The sequence below is a fragment of the Canis aureus genome, chromosome 23 (genome assembly GCF_053574225.1).
Source record: "Canis aureus isolate CA01 chromosome 23, VMU_Caureus_v.1.0, whole genome shotgun sequence".
NCBI classification, from domain to species: Eukaryota; Metazoa; Chordata; class Mammalia; order Carnivora; family Canidae; genus Canis; species Canis aureus.
In genome coordinates, this window is record NC_135633.1 from 23,558,497 (window position 1) to 23,576,550 (window position 18,054).

The 18,054-nt window shown below is 37.9% G+C and overlaps 1 protein-coding gene across 3 annotated transcripts; it reads left to right on the forward strand.

Moving 5' to 3' along the window:
* Positions 1-4,523: 4,523 nt before the first annotated feature.
* LOC144295415 (olfactory receptor 51L1-like) lies at positions 4,524-12,346 on the forward strand. 3 transcript variants are annotated; one of them, XM_077867808.1, is made up of 4 exons: positions 4,524-4,933; positions 5,341-5,555; positions 5,947-6,169; positions 8,585-9,997. In XM_077867808.1, the coding sequence occupies exon 4, from the start codon at positions 8,659-8,661 to the stop codon at positions 9,616-9,618; it is 960 nt and encodes a 319-aa protein (XP_077723934.1). In that variant the 5' UTR covers positions 4,524-4,933; positions 5,341-5,555; positions 5,947-6,169; positions 8,585-8,658; the 3' UTR covers positions 9,619-9,997. The 3 variants fall into 3 exon arrangements, 2 of the variants coding, with proteins under 2 accessions (XP_077723934.1, XP_077723933.1); XM_077867807.1 differs by having other exon boundaries at positions 4,530-4,994; XR_013362613.1 differs by lacking the exon at positions 8,585-9,997 and adding an exon at positions 12,177-12,346 and having other exon boundaries at positions 4,812-4,994.
* Positions 12,347-18,054: the final 5,708 nt, after the last annotated feature.

Here is an 18,054-nt window from a genome sequence, read left to right on the forward strand (position 1 = left end):
TGAGGTAGACATTTCTTCTTTGGATTAATTAAGGAATTGTTAGTAAAGAGATGCCACACTCAAACTGGTTAATTTCAAGAATTCGATGAAGGGGTCAGGAGTCAATGAAATATGTAGGCAAGATTAAGGAAAATTAAGAAGGTTTATATTTATATTTTTAGCTGTATCTATGTATTTATAGTTTTCCAGATGAATAGTTTGCTACCATCACTAGTCCCAATTTGGCAAAGGAAAAAAGAATTTACCTGAACTCAGAAAAAGTATCTTGTGGAAAGGACATTTGACATGCACTTATCCTTTTTATAGAGAGATGCAGCCATTATGGGGAGTTGGTGGGAACCCAGGAGAGTAAACACCTCAACTGTATGTTCTTCTGTATTCCTGTTTCCAGCTCCCATCACTAACCAAGTCAAAACAGAAGCCAGAGAATGAAAGAAGTCATTCACGCAATCCATTATGGTCAGGACACAAAACAGGATAGATCTGGGAAATAGACTAAACATGCCTTTCTCACAGAAACTACTCTGGCTTTCATTTTTATATCCTCTCTAAGGCTGGTGATCTAGGTAGTGCTTTATCCATAGCTCTAAATGTGGATATCTGCCCATCACATTCTCCCCATCATAGTGAACTTATAACTTAAGGTTGTCAAAGATGTTGGAAGTGGAAAGTAAAATTGTTTTCTCATTTCTTTCTGTTGTATACCTGTGGAATATAGAGACCATATGGCAAGAATATGAATGCACTGACTAACGAAAACCCTTTAATTTGGATTCTTGATTATATCAAACTTATATGATAGCAAAGTGATTTAAGTTAATATTAAAGAAATGAAAATATAAGAGAATTAAGAGGTATCCAGTGCCAGGGAAGGCATTAAGTCCAGGTCAATTGTCTGGCAATTCCTTAAGACATTTGAAGATAGAAATGTGAGAAATAGAAATGTGATTTCCTATTGTTAAGGTATAAATAATCTCACATTTTTGTAGACTATCAGTGGATGGAAGATTTCTTGAGTAATTGAGTACATTTTCTATAGGAAGACTATTACTTACACTGAGGAGACCAACTTCTGAAAAAGCATGTTCTCAATTGAAAGTATTAAATATAGGCGTGCATGAAGATTAGTAAATTGTGATATTTTTGCAATAGACAACATTTGAGTTCAGTGAACACATGACAAAGTTGTTAGGTATTATCTTTCTTTCTTTCTATTTTTTATTGTTTTTTAAAGATTTTATTTACTTATTCATGAGAGACACACAGAGAGAGGCAGAGACACAGGCTCCTCACAGGGAGCCTGATGGGGGATTCAATCCCAGGACCCCAGGATCACAACCTGAACCAAAGGCAGATCCTCAACCACTGAGCCACCCAGGTGCCCCTCTTTTTTATTTTTTAATTTAAATTTCATTTGGTTAACATACAGTGCAATATTGGTTTCTGGAGTAGAATTCAGTGATTCATCACTTACATACAACACTCAGTGCTCCTAACAAGTGCCCTCCCCTCTTTAATACCCATCACCCACCTAGCCTATCCTCCACCCACCTCCCTCCATCAACCCTCAGTTTGTTTTCCATGGTTAAGAATTTCTTATGGCTTGTTTCCCTCTCCCTCTCTTTTTTTCTTTTCCCCCTTCCTATATGTTCATCTGTTTTCTTTTCTAAATACCACACGAGTGAAGATCATATGATATCTGTTTTTCCCTGACGTATTTCACTTAGCATAATATACTAGCTCCATCCATATTGTTTCAAATAGCTAGTTCATTCTTGTTGATGGATGAATAATACTACAGTGTGTGTGTGTGTGTGTGTGTGTGTGTGTGTGTGTGTAGCCCATCTTTATCCATTCACCAGTTGATGGACATTTGGGCTCTCTCCATTGTTTGGGTATTGTTGATAATGCTGCTGCAACCATCAGGGTGAATGTACCCCTTTGAATCTGTATTTTTGTATTCTTTGGGTAAATACCTACTAGGGCAATTGCTAGATCATATGGTTGTTCTATTTTTAACTTTTTGAGGAGCCTCCAAACTGTTCTCCAAGGTGGCTGCACCAGTTTGCATTCTCACTAATTCTCACCCTCTCAGTGCAAGAGGGTTCTCCTTTCTCTGCATCCTCGCCAATACCTGTCGTTCCTTGTGTTATTAATTTTAGCCATTCACATTCTAGGTGTGAGGTGGTATCTCATGGTGCTTTTGATTTGTATTTTCCTGATGATGAGTGAGGTTGAGCATCTTTTCATGTGTCTGGCCACATGATTAGTTGACTCTATAGTTGTGGGGTCATTTCTGGGTTCTCTATTCTGTTCCATTGATTTATGTGTCTGTCTTTGTGCCAGTACTATACTGTCTTGATCGCTACAGGTTTGTAATATAAATTGAAATCCAGAATCATGATGCCTTCAGTTTTGTTTTTCCTTTTTCAGAGATGCTTTGGCTATTTGGGGTCTTTTGTGATTCATACAAATTTAATGATTGTTTGTTCCAACTTTGTGAAAAATACTAGTGGTACTTTGATAGGGATTGTATTAAATGTGTAGATTACTTTTAGGTAGTATAGACAATGATGAGAGTAGACATCTTTGTCTTTCTTCTGAATGTAGGACAAAGGTTCTCAGTATTTGTCCACTGATGACGAGAATAGCTGTGGAATTTTCATATATGGTCTTTACGATGTTCAGGTATGTTCCATCTATCCCTACTTTGTCAAGGGTTGTTATCAAGAAAGGATGCAGTATTTTGTCACATGCTTCTTCTGCAATTTTGACAGGATCATATGGCTCTTAGGTTTTATTTTATTAACGTGGTATATCATGTTGATTGATTTGTGAATACTGAACCACCCTTGTAGGCAGGAATAAACCCCACTCGATAGTGGTTAATAATTCCTTTAATGCACACTTGAATTTTATTTGCAGTATTTTACTGATAATTTTTGCATTCATTCTCATCAGGGATATTGGCCGATAATTCTCCTTTTCAGTGGGGTCTTTGGTTTAGGAATCAAGGTAATGCTGGCTCCACAAATTGTGTTTGGAAGCTTTCTTTTCATTTCTACTTTTTGAAACACTTTGAGGAGAATAGCTAATAACTCTTCTTTAAATGTCTGATAGAATCCGTGGGAATCCATCCCATCCCAGACTTTTGTTTGTTTGGAGATGTAAGGCATTATAATTAGAACAATGTTGTCAAAATCAACACCAGGGTTGATATTCATAGGGAACCACATTTTAAAGTAGTTCCTGTACTAACCAGGAATTGCAATATATTTGAAATTCCCATTCCAATTAGAGATTTTGAGTACTCATTAGTGTACATGCAACCCTGCTGCATAGTTCAATCACCAATAGACATTGAAGAGTCAGTATTGTTGACAAAGTAAGAGTTTTAAAACTTGAGTAAAAAATTCTATTTTTAGTCATATTAAACATATTATCTGTTTCATCAGGGAGAAATCTATGGCATAGTGAAAATAGTACCACCATAGCCAATCCGATCTGAGTGATGATGTTGGTTTTATTGTTTGGTATGTGGTACTTGAAATGCATTTTATTTTTATAGCAGATTTAGGTTCACAGGAAAATTGAGTGACAGAAACATGAATTTTCAAAAACCCCTGTTGTATGATTTTAAGAGAGGCAGACACATAACTGAATCTTATTTTTATCAAGTGTCTAATAATAGAGCTTAACTGGAGTCATTTCCAGCTCTTAGGGCACAGATTTATGTCCCTCTCCAATGTAAGTCCTTATAAATCCCCTCCAAACTACAACATATCCAAAATTCTTTACTGCCCTATCATATTCTGGATACAAAGTAATATTTCATATTACTTTGCACTAACTCATTGGTTCCACACATAGAGGCAATAAGCATTAGAAAATCTCAATAGTCTTCTTGGCCCCGTATACCCAAACTGCTACACCCAGATGTAGCCTAAATGGTGGAGAGAGCCCAAACTGACAAACAGTGTCAGTGGCACTGACAGGGTTACACACACTGTCCTGCATTTATCCTGGAGCCTCATATCTCAAAGGACTGGGGGAAGACTTATGAACTGATCCTTCTTGCTCAGAGAATTAGAATGGTCTTCGGTGGCCAGAGGAACTAGCCTACCAGGTAGGTGAGGACTGGAGACAAGAAAAGTGGGCGTAAGAGGAAAACACAGATGGGGACGTGAGACACAACAGGGAGGAGAGTGGACACTCAAGAGTGTGAGAAGAACCAGGAGAATGTTCAAGAAGGGAAAAGTTCTCAGGTCATCATAGGACATGGTTTTCACCAAAATGCCTTCATGCTCATTCCTATAGCTTTCAAGCCAGATTCAGTCAGACTTTTCAGATTGGACTTCCCAAGGATACTCCAGATCTCTATGGTGGGTGGTCTGTGTGTCCATGGGTGGGATGTGATGCTTCCAGCGGTGAAGGATTATTTTTGTGACGTGACAGAATGAGGATTCCAGAATGTGATTGGGACTGTATCAGATAACCTTCAAAGTCCCTTAGAAGCCCAAGTATCAGTGCTTTCCAATATGACATAGTTGTGACTCAGGAGGCTAAACCTCAAATTATAACTCCTTCTGATTTTTGAGTTTACCGACTACATCTTCAAACTGCACCCTCTTATTCTGAGGAATGGTAGAAGGCCTCACGAGGCCATGTGAATGAATTTGAAAAGAATCAGAAGCAGTAAGAATTGAGCAGTCAAAATGCACCAATGCCACACTATGAGGAGTTGTGGAATAATAGGCAGAGCAGATCCTAGTGAATCTGTGGAATATAGTGAATATATGTTGTGGCAACTTCAGAACACTGACATGGCTGCTCAGATTCCAGGCTCGTGATAGTCCCCAAATATCTCATTCCTTTATTTGGACAGGCTTCCCATTTTATCCTGGGCTCTACCTTTATTTTATTTCCCAAACTGGTAAGGAACAGAATGAAAACTATGGAAGTATAGTGATTGAAATTACCAGAAGAATTTGGAGGTAAAGGACATGAAGCAATTTATACCTACAGCTATACTGAATTTTCACTGGAAGAAACAGAGATGAATCTGATATCCTTCACTTCCCACCCCTCAGCCGACCTAGATCACTTTTGTAAGATGCCCACTCAGGGTGTTTCCTCTCTGGAAGGATACTCCACAGTCTCCTCATATCTTCCTACCTCCCATTACACTTCCAAGAAATATTGTTATTGTCGTTGCTGACATCACCATTATCAGTATTTTGTTTTAATGGTCACTATATGTAAGGTGCCGTGCTAAGTATTTTACCCACATGATCTCCTTTAATTATAAGTACAATCTTATCAAGTTGTTTTTATCTACAGTTTACAGATGAGGCTCCTTTGATTCCAGAGGGAAATAAGCCATTTGCCCAACCCAAACGTGAGCAAGCATTGGGACCAGCATATTACCGAGGTGGATGTGCTTGTGGAAGCAGAGAAAGAGTCTGAACAAGGTGGATGGAGGGCAGTTGCCCCCTCAAACCTCAATAGAAAGTCGTGGAAATGATAAAGCTGCTTCAGCCTGGCCTCCAGATCAGGTATATTCCAGTTTTCCATTAAACCTCAGGTTCACCCCTTCTTGGCAGACACCATAAAGTGAGAGAAATAATGTGAACTGACTAGCAGTGAGATAAACGAAAGGCAGATTTCCTTTTGGATTAGGGATGACATCTTGGAAGATAATCAGGGAAGAGAAGGAATCATATTGGAAAATTTGAGCTTGGAAGGTAATTAGTGCAAAGTGGACAGGAGGGTGAGGGAGATAAGCCCAGGGCAAGAGAAGCAAGACTTGGTGATAGAAGAAAATAGCAGGAGGTGCCACACTATGTGGGCAGGATTAAATTGTAATATAAGTAGTCAGAAAGACTGGATTTATTATCTCTGGCATTTATTTATTTATTTATTTATTTATTTATTTATTTATTTCAGGACTACATGTCTTCTGTTGCATAGAAAACTATGATTATTAATCATTCCAGCCACATATCTGCCTCAGTCAGAGTTTATGTGCATGGAACTAGACAAGACTGAAGGGGATCTGAATCTCACAAAGTCCAAGGCAGACTTTACAAGACAGGAAGATGCCAGTTTATTTATTTGCAATGGGAAGTAAGCTGTCTCCTGGATTGCAAATTCTCAAAACAGCATTTTGGTGAGCAGGGATTCTTGGCAAGTGATGGGCAACTGGGATTTTGAGAGGTGGCTCATCTGTTGTACTTCAGAGATGTTGTTCTTGACCACAAAAGGGGTACAAGACTCTATTGGCATGAAATATGTTTTCTCATTTGTTCTGAGTAGGAAAGACTTTGCATCCAGGTCAGATGCTTTCTCTGGGCATCCATACTTTCTAGTTATCTTGTTTTCTCTAGTTTTTGCTTTGAAGCATGAATTTCTGCTCTATCTTTCCTTATAGCACTTAATTTATTTAGTTACTCATTTTTATAGAAGGTACCACTCTCAAATTGATGGATTAGATCTGAGCTTTAAGAAAGAAGGTTCTGAATCTTTAAAGTCAGAAGCAACCATACTTTGCTAAAATTATATATTTTATTACAATAAGAACATTACATATCAAATGACACAGTTCATTATTATAATTCCTAAAATTCTAAATTATTTCAAGTACATCTATTTTAACCCATATTTAGCTTGTGGTGATGCTGGTCCAAGACCAGGCCTCTGGCTACATTTACATAATTTTGAATATGTTGGTAAGAGCTGCTTATGTTAATAAGTACTGCTGACCCATCCTTGTCTGAATTCTTTTTTTTTTTTATTGGAATTCAATTTGCCAACATATGGCGTAACACCCAGTGCTCATCCTATCAAGTACACCCCTTAGTGCCTGTCACTTGGTCACCACCCCCACCCCCTGCCCACTTCCCTTTCCACCACCCCTAGTTCGTTTCCCAGAGTTAGGGAATGTTCTGTCTCCCTTTCTGATATTTCCCACTCATTTTTTCTCCTTTCCCCTTTATTCCCTTTCACTATTTTTTTATATTCCCCATCTGAATGAGACCATATAATGTTTGTCCTTCTCCGATTGACTTATTTCACCAGCATAATACCCTCCAGTTCATCCACGTCGAAGTAAATGGTGGGTATTTGTCATTTCTAATGCCTGAGGAATATTCCATTGTATACACAGACCACAGCTTCTTTATCCATTCATCTTTCGATGGACACCAAGGCTCCTTCCACAGTGTGGCTATTGTGGACATTGCTGCTAGAAACATCGGGGTGCAGGTGTCCCCACATTTCACTGCATCTGTATCTTTGGGGTAAATCCCCAACAGTGCAATTGCTGGGTCGTAGGGCAGGTCTATTTTTAACTCTGAGGAACCTCCATACCGTTTTCCAGAGTGGCTGCACTCTGGAAAGTTCACATTCCCACCAACAGTGTAAGAGGATTCCCTTTTCTCCACATCCTCTCCAACATTTGTTCTTTCCTGCCTTGTTAATTCTCCCCATTCCACTGGGGTGAGGTGGTATCTCACTGTGGTTTTGATTTGTATTTCCCTGATGGCCAGTGATGCGGAACATTTTCTCATGTGCTTGTTGACCATGTCTATTTTTTCTTTTGTGAGATTTCTGTTCATGTCTTTTGCCCATTGCAGGATTGGATTGTTTGTTTCTTTGCTGTTGAGTTTAATAAGTTCTTTAGAGATCTTGGATACTAGCCCTTTATCTGATAGGTCATTTGCAAATATCCTCTCCCATTCTGTAGGTTGTCTTTTAGTTTTGTTGACTGTTTCTTTTGTTATGCAAAAGCTTCTTATCTTGATGAAGTCCCAATAGTTCATTTTTGCTTTTGCTTCTCTGGCCTTCATGGATGTATCTTGCAAGAAGTAACTGTGGCCAAGTTCCAAAAGGGTGTTGCCTGTGTTCTCCTCTAGGATTTTGATGGAATCTTGTCTCACATTTAGATCTTTCATCCATTTTGAGTTTATCTTTGTGTATGGTGTAAGAGAATGGTCCAGTTTCATTTTTCTGCATGTAGATGTCCAATTTTCCCAGCACCATTTATTGAAGAGACTGTCTTTTTTCCAGTGGATGGTCTTTCCTGTTTTGTCAAATATTAGTTGACCATAAAGTTGAGGGTCCACTTCTGGATTCTCTATTTTCTTTAAAGATACCTCACATAATGTTTCAGTAGTATTGAAAAAGCTATGTGGCTGAGGCCTAATAAGGCAAGTGTATAAATCACTGCATGAGTCTTAAAAAAAAAAAAAAAAAAAAGAGAGAGAGGCTAAAGTTTACAAAGCTCAGTAGCCCTTGCCAAGAAAATTCTGGAAGGAAATTATAAAGTGAAAGATGTAATCTAGAACTGTTTGTGTGTGTGCTGTTCTGAGTAGTGTCTTTCGAAGAAGATTGTCTGTATTTAGACAGAATGTCAATGGATCTGCATCCAGGAGGCAGGAGGAAATGTCCTTGTGGTCATAAAGTGGATATTTCACTTAACTGACAATGCACAGCAATGCAACGTAGACAGAGCAAAAATGTGAGGATGCATGGAAGAGTGCAAACAAGAACATGTCATTTGTTTTGTTTTGTTTTCCTGACTCAGATGCTGATCTCATGATTGCCCTCCCCACTGGCTTGGGATCCTGAATTTGGATTGTTAGCTGCACAGCGAGCTCCATGGCAACCTTAAACTCCAGTAATAGCCTGTCCTCCACATTCTATCTCACAGGTATCCCTGGCTATGAGGAATTTCACCACTGGATATCCATTCCATTCTGTCTCCTCTACCTTGTTGGAATAATGGGTAACTGCACCATCCTGCATATTGTTCGGACAGACCCCAGGCTCCATGAGCCCATGTACTACTTCCTGGCCATGCTTTCCCTTACTGACATGGGCATGTCCATGCCCACAATGATATCATTCTTCAGGGTGTTGTGGTCCATTTCCCGGGAAATCCAGTTCAATATCTGCGTGGTGCAAATGTTTTTCATTCACACTTTCTCCTTCACTGAATCATCTGTGCTCTTGGCCATGGCCTTTGACCGCTATGTGGCTATCTGCCACCCTCTACGATATGCTATCATTCTCACCCCAAGACTTATCATTAAAATTGGACTTGCAGCTCTGCTTAGGAGTGCCTTTGCCATGATTCCACTTTTGGCCAGGTTGGCCTTCTTTCCTTTCTGCCACTCCCACATCCTTTCTCATTCCTATTGTCTGCACCAGGACATGATTCGTCTTGCCTGTGCTGACACAAAGTTTAATGTTATATACGGGTTGGTTCTTATTAGTGCGCTATGGGGCATGGACTCTCTGGGTATTTTTGTGTCTTATATGTACATTCTGCACTCAATATTAAGAATTGCATCATGTGAGGGGAGGCTTAAGGCCCTCAACACATGTGCATCCCACATCTGTGCTGTACTCATCCTATATGTGCCGATGATTGGGCTCTCTATTGTCCATCGTTTTGCCAAACACTCCTCTCCCCTCATCCACATCTTCATGGCTCACATCTACTTATTGGTTCCACCCGTGCTTAATCCAATCATCTATAGTGTGAAGACCAAACAGATTCGCCAAGGAGTTCTCCACCTACTTTTCCCCAGAAAAATCAGTTCTACTATGATGTAGGCATGCCCTCAAGACAAGAATAACAGCAATCTAAATGATGGAAACACATACTGATTTGTCTGCTCTAGGTTTGTAGGCATCATATTTGCCAACAAAAGAGTAAAGAACAGAATTGGAGGCAACAGAGCATCTCAAGAAGTTCCTAAGGAGACAGTGGTATCTACTGGCACTATACAGCTTGAATTAACATGTATTTTATACATTCCCTGTAAATATAAACACATTAGATTGGAGTGTGGTAGATATCATTTCCATCTTCTCCCTTCCATTTCTAACCCCAACCCTTTCCAGTCCTTTATCCATTAAGTTTTCCTTAAATATAATAATTCCACATTTCTTTGCTTCTGATACACTTATTTGTCTGGAATTTTTTTATTGCCTTCTTGCTATAGCAATGGGTTTGTATATTTGCTTAGTCTTTCTTAAAATGGAAAAAAATCTTATCTTGGCATAAGAACATTGTAGGGCTCAAAGCAATAGTTATCAATCCTTATGTTGCATCAGAAACATCTTTTAAATGTTTATACACATGTTCTGACCTTTCTGAGGGTATTTACTTTTTTTTCTGGAATAGAAAGTGCTATTGCTGGTGTATAGAGCAATAAGGCAAGTAATTATATTTTCACAGCATATTTTTGAAAGATACAAATTAGGCAGATGTATCTAGTTCTGGTTTTCCTAGTCTTACCTGGGGGAACAAATTCTTTGGTTTTATTTAGAATCATTGATACTTCCACTTCCATAGATCTATTTCCCTCATCAAGTGCCCCTCCTGAGCTGGTACTGCAATTAATGTTTTATTCCAAGATGATTTAGCACAGATTCCCAAGTTCTTTATACAATTTGTAGAGGAGAATAAGAGAAAGAGATGATGGAAACCACTATTGGATTACCCAAATTTTAATTGCAATTCATGTGGAATTCCAGTAATGTTCTTTCCTTTGATCTTTCCTATTACTATATAATCCCAATTCCAAGACAACAGCTTCCAGTGGTCAAGTAATAACATGTTATGTGTATGGATACAACACTTTAATTAAGAGAAAAGTTTATGTAACTGTGTCATTACTATCCATGATTTTTGGTGATGATTATACATAATAAGTTTAAAGAAATATACACATTATTAATTAAAGGAATCTATGTATATATGTTTAATAGAGGGGAAAACAAAAATTGATTCATTAAATGTTGATGACCCAGAGAAGTGAGACAAAATTGCAATGGTTAGAGAATAGCAGTAAGATAAGAATATTCCTTTAGGGAAGGTAATTCTGATGCTATTCAGTAGTTAGAGTTGTAAAGCAATGCAATTTGTGTTTGTTTGTATTTTTATTTTCTAGTTAATTATTGAACTTTCTGGTACTCCTTAACTCTGAAATCATACACTCTCTTATTTCAAAGTGATTTAGTAAGTCATCTATTTTATTTTATTGTATCTATTTTACTTTTTAAAGACTTGATTTATTATATATGTGTATTTGAGAGAGAGAAAATATGTGCATGAGCAGGGGGAGGGGCAGCAAGAGAGGAAAAGAATCTCAAACAGACTCCATGCTGAGCATGAGGAGATGCAAGGCTAACTCTCACAACCTGAGGTCAAGATTTGAGTGGAAACCAAGAGTTGGACATTTAACTGACTAAACTGAAAGGCACCCCAGAAAGTCACCTATTTTAATTCACTAATCTGAAATTATCATTAAGTTCTTCTATTGACATCCTTGAACTACCTCATCAGCCCGATTTGAGAAATTATTAAATATCAGTCAGAAAAAAATTGAAGCATGGTAAAACTATGAAGCATAGATGTTTCACTAAGAAACATCCAAAGCAGGGTTCAATGATATGATATTCTCTTAGAATGTTCATATATGCCATATATAGGTGTCAGCCTCACCTTTGCCATTGACTTCACAGAGTCATATCTATTCATAAATGTCCTGTTGTTCCAAAGGAAATATCATCTATGCAACTACTTTTCTCTATTGCACGTAAGATTTAGGTAATTTTCCTTGTTTATATTATGGCCTTGATTTTTTTTTGTCTACTTTGTGGTTTATGTCTCAAATATATGTGACCATCTGTTTATTTATTTATTCTTTCAATACATATTTATAGATTGCATGTAAGCTGGGATTCTCGTTAATGTGGCTACTCAGTGAAAGATACATGTTCTCCATTTTAATGAAATAGATATTCACATACTGCACAGTTTTAAAAAAGAAAATAAAAAGAAAAAAAAGAAAAGAAAAAGAAAATATGTCTTTCCTAGGTAAAAATTAAAAGCATTGAGTTCCAAAAATAAAGAGTTCTGGAATGATATGAAACATGAAAATGACAAATGAGAAAATAAATATAACAATGACAAAATGTCCATTGGCTTTGCAGAATGTCTAAGACTGTCATAGATTGTTTACAGGCACACATGAGGCACTGGGTCAAATTTAAAACTCCTTCTTTACCATACAACCATTTAGAAATACTGTGAATTTCCTGTTCATGTCCATAAATCTTTGCAACTATAATGTTATAGAATTTTATTTGTTTTCTTTCAATAGATACAAGAAAGCCATAGAAATCACAAAAACTTGAGATTATCCTCTGAGAAGTTGAAGTACTGGCTCATGAGATATCTCCTTATTCTTGGCAGGATAAGATGCAAATGCAAGAAGCTATTTCTGTTTCTTGTAATTATTTTAATGACTCCTTGGAGGCAAAAACTATTTAAAGTGAGTATTATTTAAATAAAAGTATATTTCCTCTATCAAATATTCTCAGCAGTACACTCCCCAACACATGTTAAGTGTCAAGAGCCTACTTTTATACAAGTTTAGTCATATAATTTCATACATCGGGAGAAAGTTAGCAAATAAAAATGTGAGACAAATAGTACCTAACATGCCATAACCTCAGTTAATGACAGATATTCAGTCTGTTCTTTAATTTCTGGCCTCATTTTCTAGGCTTTATATGTGTTTTTATGATTAGATGTCAAAGAAGTTGGGTCAGTGTATGGTAAAATAGGATAATACATTTGTAAAGTAATATCTAAATATAAAACTCTCAAAAGTGAAAGCAGGGAAAATTATGTAATTTCAAAGATAAGTAGTAAAAAATCATGGAAGAGACATTTAGGGAAGGTATTATCAGAAGTTACATCGCAGAATACATGGGGTCAGCTGATAGCATGGATTCTACTGGATACCTTATAATTTGCATTCTACATCTTCCAACTAATCCTCTAGTTTCCATGGATACTAGGGCTTTCTGAAGACATAGATGATTAAGAACTGACCCTTTATTTGTACAAATACTTCTCATCTATCATCCTTGAGTTGTGAGGGAAACAAAAAGTCATAAGATAATGTTACTGTTTTCAACAACTTCCGTACGAGAAAAATATGTACATGCAGATTGTGAATATATGACTATTTCTATTGATATATTTTCTTTGCTCAAGTTAGAAGTTGATTTCATAAGGATTATTCCAGAAATACATTTGATCCTAAAGTACTCTGTGCAATAATTTCAGTAGATTATCCAGAATACAGGTGCATATCCCTTGGGTTTCCACACAGTATACAACAGGGTCGAGAACAGGAGGAATTAATAGGTATACATAACCCATGATAGTGTGCACCATGGGTGGAACCTGTTTCCCAAAGCAATGGATAATGGATACCCCCAGCACAGGGACAGACACCAGCAGCACAGCACAAATGTGGGACACACAAGTGTTAAGGGCCTTGAATAGTTCTTCCCGGGAAGCAATGCCTTGCACAGTGATCAGAATCTTCAAATAATAGAGGAGAATGAGTACAGAGTCTGCTCCAAAGATGATGAGAATGATGATGAGGCCATAGATGCTATTTATTCGGTGGTCAGAACAGGAGAGCTTAATGATATCTGGATGTAGGCAGGATGAGTGGGAGAGCACATTAGCCTTACAAAAGCTGAGTTGTTTAATGAGAAAGGGTCCTGGGAGGATCACAGCCACAGCCCATAGCAGAAACCCCATCTAATCTTGGAGATGAAATATTTGAGGCCATATTTAAAATATCCTAAATAAGGGAACAAGTGCCACACAGTGGTATGTGTTGAAAAAGGAGAATTCCAGAAAGAGAGAAAAACCATGAGCAAAGGAGATGATGAAAACTCTTGGAATTTAAATAATTTGCAGAAAAATTTTGGGTACCAATAAACCCCTGATATGAGAAGCATTATGAAACAGGATTGGAGAAGCAAACTCATTTTAAGAAGTTCTGATATTATTCCTAAATAAATGTAAGGGCACACTAATTTTTAAATATTTTATTTAAATTCAATTTGCCAACATATAGTATAACAGTGCTCATCCCATCAAGAACCGTAAATTTTGAATGAGTGTATGGGTATGTGTTTTTGAGAGGGTCAATGGAGTAATCATGGTTCATATTTTTAAAGCTGATTCTAGTTGCATTGTGGTCAGTTAATGGCATGGCAACATTTTATTATTCTCAGCAAGGTTATTTACCTGTTTGGGAAACTGGGATGTACCATAGCTAATTTCTACTGAGAGGAGTAATACCTTACCTCTGGGATTATAACACTTTTAAAGATCATCTCCATGAAATGTATACCACCCTTGTGAAAAAAATTCACATCCACTCATATTTTCCTTATGACGTATCAAGATTTTAGAAAGAAAGTGACTTTCTTCAGAAAAAGCTATTAAGCAGCAAGACAGTTGGATTCAGTGGAGGAAAGTGCACAGTCCATGAATTTTGCCATACTGGTGCTGATTTCCTGAATGAACCTCATAAGTCCAAACAAAGAAAATCATGGCTTCTGCATGGCTCAGTGGCTGTATGGTCTGGGGCAAATAATTTAAGCTCTTTGAACTTAGATTTTTACCTCTGCATTATGGATAGTAACAGTAATGATATCTATAACATAGGAGTTGTTTGAGAAGTAGATGAGATGATTCATATTAAGAATTTATAACTCAGCCTGGTATATAGAATCTTCACAGAAATACTGATTACTAAAAATATTTCTCAGGGAAGTTTCACATGTTTCTCTGCTATATGAAAGGAAATACATAAGTTGCCTGAGAATGTGTTGCTGGCTACAGAAACAATTAGGAGTTGAGGGACATACATTTCATAAAGAAGACCCCATGAATTCTTCCCATAATGATGGCATGGCATTCCCTTCCTACTTACTGATGAGCCAAGTCCTCAAAAGAAAGCAGTGTTCTGCAGGCCTTGGTCTCATTATACAAACAGATCCAAAGAGGAAATAAAACCTGTGGATAAGAATAACCTTTAAAACCTCTTCTTTCCTGGAAGTTCAGTTAGAAGCAAGAGAGGCACCTGATTTTCCATCATAGGTAGGTAGTAAGTCAGTACTTTGGGATCAGAAGCGTAAAAAAAAAATTTCTAAAATTATGTCTAGGAGCAGGTGGTTAATTAACTCTGAGTTCTGTGTGTGTGTGTGTGTGTGTGTGTGTGTGTGTATGTGTGTTTACCAGCTGGAATCTTAATTCTTTTGATATTTCCCCGTGAGAATCATGTCTACCTCCCATCAGAGCCATGAGTCCCAGGGTTTCCAGTGCCAACCAAATTGTTGTGTCTATATTCTTCCACCACATCATAAGGCATAAATAAATCTTCCATTTATTCTATTATGTGGAGTATTTTTCTGTCCTAAGTAGGATTTTAGTTCACATCACTTATGAGAAATGATATACAATTAACATTTGATTCTGTGAATAGTATCAAATGAACTATGTGGGCTAGTTTTTATTATAATTTTCAACTAATTTTAGAATACATGAGCAAGATCTTTTTCTTATTTTTTTCACATGTTAACCTATTTTTTCCCGTGTATCTGTGTTTACCATAAAGGAGAGAGCTGTTTGAGTGCATAGGCACACAAGCATGAGAGAAATAGCTTCCCGCATGGAGCCTGCTTCTCCCTCTGTCTGTGTCTCCGCCTCTCTCTCTCTCTACCTCTCTCTCTCTCTTTCAACCTCTCTCTCTCTCTCAACCTCCCTTTCCCATGAGTAAATAAATAAAATCTTTAAAAAAAAAGAAAAAAGAAAAGAAAGAAGTGGAATAGAGTCATAAACAATATACAGCATTGCCAGGTAAGGTTGATGCTGACTTGACCCTACTATATTAATTGAGGTAGACTGCAATACTTGAAAATTTTAAATACTATAGAGATGGGTGAAGAAGCCTTTCATTTTAAATATGAATTGATACAGTTAATAATAATGGTTTAGTGTTGATTTTGATGATAATCATAGTGACAGTGTTTATTATATTCAATCAGAAAAAGAACCCTAGGCAAGAGCTTAATTTTAAGTTTCTTCTATCTCTGTCTATATGATAACACCAGGCAGGAATATGGGTGTTGCTGCCAATGAAGCCTGTTGAGCTTCCAGAAAGGAGAGAGGAAAACATAGGGAATGTATGGTAAATGTTGCAGTGGTTGATTGCATATGAAATTGTTTGAGCAGAAAAATTCTAAGAATTACCTAAAAGTGGTGCCCTCCAAAGTGATCCGTCCTTAAATGAATAGGTAATCAGAATGGACATCAGTACAGGCAGCGAATGAAAATCCAGCACAACCTCCAACTCTCCTTCTCCCTGAACTTTTATACATACAGCCCTCCCCAAAGTCCTCCTGAAACTGAATAAAAACTTACGTTGTCTTGGTTTCTTCAGACCTGCCTATGGTTTGCCAGTGTTTGCTTCTCCCAACTTGTAATTTCTCCACTATTCCTTTTGAAACTCATTTTGCTGCTAAAACAACTGGCCATTTTATTTTTAAGGTTGACATTACCCAGGTACAGTGAACACTGTCTCCCCTTAAGGCGGCCCATCCATGTGGCTTGTGTGTGTGTGCACCTCCCGTTAGTGTCCTGGGTAAAGTTGGAAAAAGGCAGGGAAGAGAGCCTTCAGGACACAGATCAGGATCGAATGAAAGCCTCCTCTGCCTAATGGAATAGGCATAAATTCAAGTAGCGAATATACAAAACAAAATGAGCCTTAAGGAGTAAAGACTAACATCTGAAGTAGTACACAAATGAGATCCACGTGCCTTGCCTTACCTCACCATGGGTTCTGTGGGGATGAGGATGAGCAGCCACCTCACCCCGGGAGGCCTTCAGTTCTTTCAGGGTCTTCTAGCTTTTCCAGATGAGCTCAGCTATGGACATGTTTTCTAATATTGACTCCCATAGGCATAGAAGACAATGGGCTCCCCACAGTGTCAGGGAAAGAAGCTATAATGAATTAGAGATTAGGTTCAGAACTCAGATTATAAATCTTTAGACATAACATCTTGGTAACAGGAGAATCCAGGATGGGGGGCAAATGGAGGTGAATCTTCCTCAACTGTTTCCGGGTCTACCCCTCACCAGGATTGCTGGAGCCTCAGAAATTTTTATTTTTTCAAAATCCTATGCATGTATTAGAAAAGGTCTTTTTCTTTTTCTAAAAGAAAAGGTCTCTAGTCCGTTTATTTTTATTTTTATTTCTGTGAGACTGAGAGAGAGAGAGAGAAAGAGAATACATGCACAGGGTGGAGGGGTAGTGGGCAGGTGTATAGGAAAAGAGAATATCCCAAGCAGATTCCTTGGTCAGCCCAGAGCCCAAGGTGGGGCTCAATCCCACAACCCTGAGATCTTGACCTGAGCTAAAATCAAGAATTGGAGCTTAACTGGCTAAGCCACCCAGGAGCCGCTAATCTCTTTATTTTAAATAAAGCCTTTTTAAGTTCTTAACACAGTTGATCTCTACATCTGCCCCTAGAATCTTAAAAGTTCATAAAGACACCTCCACTGGATTCAATCAGACAGACTATCCAGATGGTCTTAACATGTTACTCTCTCAAGGCTTTGTCTTTGGAATAGCTCTTAATGTGAGAATGTGAGTGGAAAATCCATCCCAAGAGTGGGGATGGGATGGGATGTAAAGCGGTAAAGAGCCCGAGATTGCCCAGGTCCAACGGTGGGGTCAGTCAGGTGTCACCTCCTCTTGACTTCCTTTAACACTCCATCCCTTGTAATGGGCTCTTACAATCTCACTTGCCCCCTCTTCTGCAGTGAGCAGGAGTTTCACTGGTATGGAGTTAGTGGTGTCCATCTGGTGACTGTCTGGCTGCATTAAAAGCAGATGTCACGGCATGGTATAGGCACATGGAAGATAAAACATAGATTAAGATGATTGCCAAAATAAGTAACCATTTTTTTCTCCAAAAACATCATGATCTAAACCACTGATGTATTAAGTTCCCTAGGCCAGGAGTCAGATCACTCAGGACATTCATTGTGTCCTCAAGTAATGTAATAAAGTTATGATACATTGGCAGACTCATGATATATAAACACACAGCATTCTGTTTGGATAATCGTACAAGTGAGGCAGTGATAATATCCAACTCCAT